At 44.7% G+C, this 9,537-nt stretch overlaps 1 protein-coding gene across 1 annotated transcript in view; it reads left to right on the top strand.

Moving 5' to 3' along the window:
- Positions 1–860: 860 nt before the first annotated feature.
- Positions 861–9,537, top strand: part of LOC311205849 (uncharacterized protein) — a 220,432-nt gene continuing 211,755 nt past the window's right edge. Inside the window, exon 1 of the mRNA XM_084280361.1 lies at positions 861–1,434. Within this exon, the coding sequence (XP_084136487.1) occupies positions 1,255–1,434 (180 nt within the window). The 5' untranslated portion in view covers positions 861–1,254. The remainder of the gene's footprint in view (positions 1,435–9,537) is intronic.

Below are 9,537 nucleotides of genomic sequence, written 5' to 3'. Positions count from 1 at the left end.
ATCTCTTCAAAATGAAAAGGAGACTAACTGGAGAGTTGGCTTCGCTCCGGCACCGCTAAGGAAATTCTTGTTTTGGTATGAAACACTCTTAATGAGATTGCATTTTTCCCTACCATGTCTAACTTCAGTCTGAGAAGGAAGCTAACGCAGGGAACGAAATAAATGGTGTGCGTGCTGCAGTCACGACCGATTTAGCGTCTCACATGAGATGTTTTTCCCTTTCTCTTCATGTATTTGCGTTGATAAAATCAGAGAGCCGGTGGCTGGTGCTGATACAGATTTCCAGCCTGGATTTTGCTCTTGTTTTTCTCCTTACTCCAGTTCTCCTTGTGCAGTGCTGCGTGGCGCTGGCAGCCTGAGAGAGAGGGAGCTCCAGTCACACACATACACTCCGACCACGGAGAGGAGATTAACATCAAGGAGCCCACATTTGCAATAGCGGGTGGTGCTGGGGGTGGGGGGGTGGGGGGAGGGAGGCGAGGGGAAAATAAAATAAAAGCAACAATCGGGTAAATGCTCGCCTCTCCTCGCCAACAGCACCTTGCACAGGTCTGAAATCGCTTGTTTTGCTTTGCTGTATTGCGCTTGCCTGGGATGTGGAGAGGGGAGGGGGAGGGGAGGAAAGGGGGAGGTTTAACTTTTACTTGACATTACCGGGTTATTGTCAGTTCCCCCGTGTTAAAGCCCGGTGGTTTCCCCTCGCCCCCACCCCCTCCCCGGGCTCGGCTCCCTCCAGTTAACTTTGTTCAAAGGGCTGCAGCCAGAAGGGCTTGTCCGGGCCTGGGACACAGATAGCGTAAAGTAAATAACCACCACAATTAGACCGGGGCCGGGAGTTGATCTCCGTGGCGAGAGATCTGCTTAGTTAGCGTTTGCTGTTTCGGGGCGATTGAAGGCCATCGTACCAAGGACACGCGCGCGCACGCACACACACACACACACACACACACACTCACTCTTACACACACACACACACGCACACACACACACGCTGGATACAAAAGTCTGGAGGATCTAGGGGAGAATTGCAGCCGCCGGATCGGTGCAGCAGCGGCGGCCAGAGCCATGCGTGTCACGGCCTCCTGAGGGGGCAAAAGGAAGGAAGGAAGGAAGAAAGGAAGGAAAAAAAAAAAAAAGAAAGAAAGGAAAGAAAGAAAGAGAAAAAGAAAAGAGAGAGAAGGGAAAGCACACGAGAGACGCGGGGTGGTGGAAAGTGTTTGCCTGCTTTTGTCTCGCAATACAGTGAACTGGAAGATGGAGATGGATGTTAAGGGAGTTTCTCCGTGCCCGGAGCCCATCCCCCCGGCGGCGGGGTCTGGCGGCTGCCCGCACCAGCGCCCGCACCACCGCGATGGGCAGCCCGCGGAGCCGGCCCCCGCCGCCGACAGCGGCCACCCGGAGCGGAGGCACGGCAGCGAGAAAGAGGACAAAAAGGTAGGTCCGCTCCGCCGCCGGCCGGCCGGCGCCGCGCCCGCCGGAGGGGCCGGCTGCCCGGGGCCGCGCTCGGCGGGGCGGGCGGGCGGGGGCGGCGGGCCCGCTCCCGCCCGGCCGCGGCCGCGCCGCCGCGGGCAGCCCCGCGCCGCCCTTTGTCAGCGCGGCGGCGGGAGGCGGGGGGCCGGCGGCGGAGGTTGTCTGAGGACACGGGGGCGGCGGGGCGGGGAGGCGCGGGGCCGCCGCCGCGGGGCCCGGGGCGCCGGGCATTGTTCCGCCCGCCCTGCGGGAGCGGCGCCGCGGGCGGCGGCCCAGGTGCCGCCGCGAAAGTTTACCTCACTTCGAGGGGCCAGTGCCGGCAGGGCCGCCGCTCCCCTCCCCTCGCCTCGGTTTTCACCCGGCGGCGAGGGGCGAGTCACCTGGGGGAAAGAGCCCGGGCGCCGTGCCCCTCCAAGCCCTGCTGTGTCATTGTGGACCGGGGGACGGCTGCTCGCTGCCGAGTGAAAACCTGTGGGTGACGGAGTTCAGCGAGAAATGGGTCAGATCGCATCCTTTAGCGCGGATATGTCTGCTGCTGGAAGGATCGGAAAGTAGGGAGGATGGGATGGAAAAATGTTGCCATTAAGATAATGTCAGCGGAGTGCATTGATCAGTGCTTTTGTCTGTGGGCACTGTCTTCATTTCCATTCATTTTTCTCGGCATGGGTTTAACCAAACTGAAGCTGATGAATTCTGCTCTGTCTGTAGGTCTGTAATAGGCAGGGACTGATAAATGTGCAAGTTTCACCGTAATTCGGCGATTGTTGGAAGGAGTGATCCGTGTGTGCTAGACCGGAAAACACAGCCCTTTATATTTCATTGAAATGCGAATAATTCTTGTAATGGACAGATACCCCAAACCAGATTATAATCCTAGCGTTTGTGAAAGAAAGAAATGTTGCCCTGTCCTGGATTTGAGCTGTGTTTCTTCAACTAGTTTTACTATAGTTTGGTTTTGTTAGAAATGTGTAAAGAGGACAGTAACACAATGAAGGAATGTAAACCAGCAATGCAATAAATTAATGCAACAACTATGTCACATCATGTTTTTGCATGAGTAGTAGTTGCAATTATCGTGAGAAATACAAGGTGTTCTGAAAAAAAAATAGTATCCCTAGCTGGAGACCCCTGAGTTCGTAGCATTTACCTCCTATACTTTTAGGTTTGCTACTGTTGGGTCAAATCTATCCTATTGTTTCAATTAAAAGAGAGTATCAACGACTGATCATTTGAACAGGGCCTGTACAGCTTAATAAGGTGGACACAAGGGCTTTATTTTGAAGATAACCGGTTTTTTACATACTGTGATAGAGGAACACACAATTTAATCTCCCTGAGTTCATGAATATTTCATTCTGTGGTGACTGCATGTTTCTGTACGTAGCTAAACGATTTGGGCGTGTGTGATTGTTTCTAGGATCCCTTTCCTTGCATTGTGCGACTTACCGGAACTTAAAATGCTTTTATTTCAAAATTAAAATGTAGAGTCAAGGTTGCCATTTACACACGAGTTGGCTGTACCAGCGCCTTGAGCATTAAAAAACCCTGCCATCAGCAGAAATCCCTGCTCAGTAGTTACTTTCTGATGTGCCATACTGTCTAATGTTTTACCAATGGTGGACATGAGGAAGGCAAACCAAGGTATGACTGAAGGTGAATGAATACTAGAGAAGGCCTGATTATCTCTGGTGTGTTTAGACAACTCAGTATTGCGCTGTTTTATTCTGTATTTGCCAGGATTTTCTGGATGTGGAAGCAAGAGGACTACATTTTTTTGGCCTAATTGTAGCCATGCTAAAGGATGGTGATACGTTCCTTTTTCTCCTTTTTCTCTCTCTCTTTTTTTTTTTTTTTTAAAATCCACTCTCAGCTTTTCCAGGCTCCCATTGCCAAGGTGGTTGCAATGACTAGCTTGCATTTTGGGGAAGTGCTGTGATATTTCAAACCTCCCTAAATGTATGTATCTTTTCTGGGTGCTGTCCCAGGACAACCAGTACTTATTAGTGCAGAAGTATTTCAGATACCTGGTAAAATAGTGGCACCAGAAATGTGATGAGATGGGGAAAACCCTTTATAGCGATAGTAAAATCCAACACTATCATGAAAAAAACATTCCAACCACAAAACAAAACCCGACTATTGCTGGAAACATCATCTGAGAACTTTCTAAATGGAATGAAATAGCAGTACCATTGTTTATTTGACCCTTAAACAAATGTCAGAGGTGCACTGATACATGCTAGAAGCATAACCACTCTACAGCAAAATTGTAAAGGACATTAGAAGCTGATTTCCTGACACATACATACTTATGAATAACTAATATTAAGATTCCACAACATCTCCTGATTCTGCTGCCAAGACTCTGCTTTTTGTTATCACACTTCAATCATAAAAAGTCTTATATTTTACCTAAAAAGAGTTTTGTTGCAATCTAAGTGGAACTGGGTGAATTTTCTTTCTTTTTTTTTTTTTTTTTTTTTTTTGGTTACTGCCTCCAAAAGGAACATTGCTGAATTAACCAAAGAAAGTATTTTCCTACTTCTGTGGAATTTCAGTAGAAGGTACTACCATAGTGCCAGTTATACAAGTACTGGATTTTTTTTTTCCTGCTGTATGTTCATTTTTTATTTGTCTTTGAGCTTCAATAAAATTGTGAATTGTGCACTACTTGAAATATATCCCACTGTCTTCAGCTGGGATGCTGACGTGTTGAAGTGTATGCTGAAGTGCTTTGTTGGAGGAAGACCTAGGGTACCTCCTATACATCTTTCTATGTTGAAACTGTCTCTGACCAATGTATAAAAAGAAAAATTATGAAAGTGGACTTTATAATTTATGAAGTATATAGTAGTTGGTGCTTTAAAGCATAGCTGCCATTTAGAGGGGGGAGAAAATTAGGCAGAAACAGTGGAGTGTAAGATTTAGAACTCTGTACAGATTCTATTCTTTTCTCTTAAAGCAAAATGCATCGAAAAATATTGTCCAACACTCTTACAATGTTTTCTCTCATTTTAGTTAAGAGCATGTAGGTCTAACCCTATGTACAGCAGCACATTGACACTCTGCAGTATGGCACAGTGGGTGACCAGGGGAGAGAACAACGTGCAATCCTGGCAGCTTATTCCCAGCTGGAGCCTGCGACAGGTTGTGTGGGTGGGCTGTCACACCACCCTGCCACTCCACGACTCGGTGCAAAGGGAGACAAGCCCATGAATTCTACCCAGGATTCTTTCCAGCTGGTGTTGGAGCAATAGCATCTTTGCCAGGATCAGTGTAGGGAGCACTTTCAGAGCTGAAGGCAGCTCCGCAATTCCTTTGCAGGGTGGCGAGTATGGGTGACATTTGTCACAGCTGATTTGTGACCCAAGTTTTCTCAGGAGTGGTACCCCTAGTTAGGACTTTAGCTACAGCCAGTATTTCCATTTTCCCAAGCACTGTGTAGGCCCCAAATCCATCAAAAGTTGGTCCCAGGTACGGGTTTGGTAATGTAACACTGCTTACCCAAGTAAGAGCATTTCATTTTGTTTTCCACCAAGGACAACCTCGGTATGTCTGAGGTTTGCACAGATCATTTAGCACAAATGATTTACAAGCACACATGGAACTTTCACTTTATACCTACATTCCAGATACAAACCCCCCTATGAAATGGCTCCAAGGTGAAGAACTTTCTGTGTATTTACATGGAAATGAGCACACCAAGGTTACAGCAAAAGCAAGCCTATCTGGGCTAGGTACATTGTATTCTGGTTCAAAAACAATTTGCTAGTGTTTGGTATAAGAGTTCTGAAGTGTTTTGTGGGCTTATTTGTATGTTACTTCCCAGAATGCTCGCTTGTGATATCGCTGTATGAGAGTGGTACCCAGGTGTGAGATTCTAGAGGGGAAAAGCTGAGTGCTTTGGGGAAAGGCACTTGGTATTAGCTTGGGAATTCTGTTCTGCTGTACATGTGATCTGATCTAATCATCAGTCTCTGAAAGCCTTCTGCTAGCTTATTTACAGGACTACCGCTGAAACAATATGGGGTTTCTTCACTCATCCTCCACAAGCGTTAGGTCAGGAAGAGTGGAAGACTCTTCAAGGGCTATTATTGTTTAATAATTTCTCTTATGTATGTATGTAGTTTTGTTTGGTTTGAAAAGCTGTATGTTACTATGTGTTTACATTTGCAGAAGATAAGGGCTAAGAAATGCAGTTTATGCTTGAAGCGGATGGCCAAAAGTTTCTATCTGAAGGCGGATCACTCCAGTCTCAGGTCAGATGTGCTTATTGTACTGTAGGCACATATCATATCCATTGTGCACAGCAGAGTAATTGTCAACCACTGTCTTTTACCTGGAGGTTAAGGTGTTTTTCCAGATAATCTGGACCCAGCCCACTGAGCAAGTTGAAGTTAAGAAAAGTGAAAGCAGTCATGGATACAAGGAACCAGTCTGGGGTGTGTGGGACAAAGAAAGCAGAGATAACACTACCAGTAGACAACACTACCAGTTGCCGATGGTAGCAGCTTGTCCTGTTAACTGTATAAAAGGCAACACTTTGTACTAGCTGGAGCTTCCAAGTACTGAAGGCTTTGTGCCAGGTGTATCATGGGCTGTGGCCCTGCCAAGATGTAATGCAGGCATGAATAGTCAAGATCAGGCCATTGTCTGCCCGGATGGACAAATTCTTAGCCACCCAGAGATGGCAGAAAATTTTACTGGCAGCTGTTGCTATTCTGAGAGTTTGATGTCACACTGAAATTCCAGCGTATCTTTAAAGTGTGGACAGAGCTGGACAGTAATGGGTCTTACTCTAATTCGTTGCTAAAAATGTTTAGGAGTCCTTCCTCAGCCCAGTGACATCAACTGTGTCTTTTTCAGGTCCCCTTTTAAGCACCCATTTTTCATTCTGAAGCTGCTCTTTACCATGCTGTGGGCCATCATGATATTAGTAATGAGCTGCACAGTTCAGTGTCTTCCTAATGAAATGGACTGAAAAAGAAGCTTATCCTGTGCTAGTCTCCTGTTCCTTCAGAGTTCCCAGAGCCTGGTGGCTCTCCGGGTGGTGAGTCTGTCCCAGAGCCACAGACCCAGTAAGTGCTGAGTCCATCATAATTTGGTGTTTGTCCTGCATGGTCCCAGGTCACAGCTCCAGGGTGGGCTGTAATTCATGGCAGCACAGGGAGGCTCCCAGCCACATCCACCTTGAACAGCCGCTCAGAGCCGCAGTGCCTGGCAGATGCCTCTGGAAAGGATGTTTTGGTCCTTTCTATTGCTGCTGTGGGCAGCAAAGCTATTAACCATTAACCTGTTTTGGTGAGCAAGGCCCAGGGGGCCATCTACTTTAAGAAGAATTAAAAAAAAATCAAATTAAAAAAAATCAAAAAGAGGAAATTCACTGTGAACTGAAAGCCTTACTTTGCAGGCAGGTCTACTACATTTCCATGCATTTGATGTACTCTGCCTCTTACACTTCTCTTGCCTTCTAGTGAGAGAATCCTTAGATGAACCTAGGATTGTGCCTTTATTACAGAAATAAGCAGATGAGAAGAATAGAGAGAAAGAAACTGTTAGTACCTTAACTGAGGGCAAGACTAATAAACACATATTTTATTAGACACCAGAGAATCCATAAGGAAAGGAGATATTGGGAATCAGGCCTCATAATTTTGATAGCTCCAAAATTACTTTTTATCTCGTATGCTGAGAATTCCTATTACTCATATGGGTAAGAATCTTACCTTGAGTAAACACAGATTTAAAATGTATTTCTTTTCAGGTGGCATATTGAGAATAAGGAATGTGGAGAATGACGTCTCTCACTGGTTTTATGTTAGGGTTAAAGCATAAAGTTGGAGAGGAACTGACTTCTGCCCTTTGCCTTTGTCTGTACTAAACCAACACACATGATAGTATATAATACTGAGACTTCTGAAAGAAGAATATGCTATTTAAGATAGTTTCCCCTGTAAATAAATTGCATGAGAAATATTTTGGCAAAGAACAAACAGCTGTTTAAGTTTTTCAACCAACTGATCAATAAGTGGATGAAGCTTGAAAAGCTGATCACATTCTGAGTAGTTCCTGGGATAAACATAGCAATATTCACTGTAGTGCAGAGATTTTGTGAAAAGTACTATTTAGAGTTATTACAAAGTGAAATTAAGTGCATATGTAGTTGATTAGGTAACAAATCCAGGGACGTAAACAATGAACATCATGGGTGGGAGCTAAACAACACTCTTGAGTCATTGGAAACGCAACCACAAATTTTGTATGCAGAAGACACAGAAACGGCTCTTTGGCTAAAGGCAAATTTGTCTTGGCTGCAGAAAAGTTGTGAGGATTCCGAGTCTGAGGAAGATGCAGCACTGAAAAGGGCATTGTTATCTCCTCTTGAGCAGTTGGGGCATTGCCTTGACTCTGATGTAGTGGTATGCCTTTGTGCCTGTGTGCTGAGACTGGAAAGCGGTCCTATTCAGGACACACATGAGAGTACAGAGCTTGGCCAATGCATGGAATATCCTTCTCACTCATGTAAAGCTTGTTCTCAAAAGCCCAATATTCACAGGAATTCCTGTCCAAGGGTTGAGTGCCAGCTTGTAACCAATCTGAGGCTTCAAACAATGGATAATCAATGAAGCTAGAAAAGAACAATACCCATGTTGTTGCATGCTATTCCCAGTGTTTTGCTAGATGCTCACAGTGTTTTTAGACCATCTTTAATCCGTGGTAAAAGCTTACTGTGTCATATTGCACTCATACGGCACAGTAATTCTTACTATACTGAGGTTAAAGTTTACTTAATTGCTTGGAGCTAAGAGGGAAGAATAGTTACTGAAGTGTGAAGTGGTGGAAGTTTTTGTTTGGTTCCATATTTGGTTGTTCTCTGCCTGGCTGTAGCCATGCCTCTCACATAGTGACTGGGATTATTTCCCAGCAGCTTCTGCTAGGTGGATTCCTGGACTGACTATCTGCCAGTAGTAATTATCCAGTAAGGGTATAAAAAGTTACAGTCTCGGCAGAGTTATTAGTTTCTAACAGCCTGTCTCAGAATATATCCAACTAGTGAAGAAAATGGGACGGCAACTGTAAATAGGAAAAGTGGCAACTGGCAATAATGTCCGTGAAAGTAGTGCTCAGATCAGGTTCTAATGTGATGTTTAAACAGCTAGAGGAAAAAAGGACAGACCTGAAAGATACTGTAGATATTAAGTATTCTACAGTAGTTTCTTTCCTGCCTTGCTCCTCATCTTTTTTCTGTGCCTCTCAAATTCTCCTTTGTCTATAACAAAAACTTTGGTTTTGTTTCATTTCCCCACAGTGCATTCTGAGCTATAAGGGGAATATGAATTGTTCCAGCAACTATAGGAACCAGTGCATCTTAACTGGGATAAAACAAGACACAATTTGGCTCATAGTATGGACAAGGAGAGTCATGTATAAAATTTCTTAGACAGCCATGATTTACTAGAAAAAGAGTAATTCTTCCATGCCTAATGGCTTCTGCCATGTGTTTAAATACAGCTGTTATTTTCATTATACATTCTATTAAGAGAAGACCAATCTTGTTATAGAAGCAGAATAGAAATAGTTTCCTTGACTGAAAAACAAGTGTTGGATGAATAAAAATTACAGACTCAAGCCCCAAAGCTTGGTTAATATACTTACTGTTTCTGGGCTTCTGAGTTGATTCCATTGAACACCTTTAGCTTATAGTTTCGGAGTTTATTATTTCCAAAAAGATACTCTGCACAAGGTGTTCAAAGTGATAACACGATCAACAACTGAAAATACTGGAGGCAGATAAAATGAGTATTTCACATTTAGTTCTAGACCATCTGCAAAGGATTGTTATCATTGGCTGGAGAATGAAAATAAAATGGTGTGGAACCTATGGCTGTACCATTAGCATAGGGTCTGTGTTAATTGATTTCAACGAGTGCCTCAAGCACCACTGACACCTCTTCTTCGCTATTAACTAATGATGGTTGTCTCACTGAGGTCATTACTGAGTCTATACTAATTTCCAGGAGCCTATTGCGGGAAATCTCTTTTTGCATCCAAACTAACATGCTCAAG

This window comes from Gallinula chloropus, assembly GCF_964237585.1.
Source record: "Gallinula chloropus genome assembly, chromosome: 2".
In the NCBI taxonomy this organism is placed as follows: domain Eukaryota; kingdom Metazoa; phylum Chordata; class Aves; order Gruiformes; family Rallidae; genus Gallinula; species Gallinula chloropus.
This window is presented reverse-complemented; position numbering and strand designations above follow the sequence as displayed.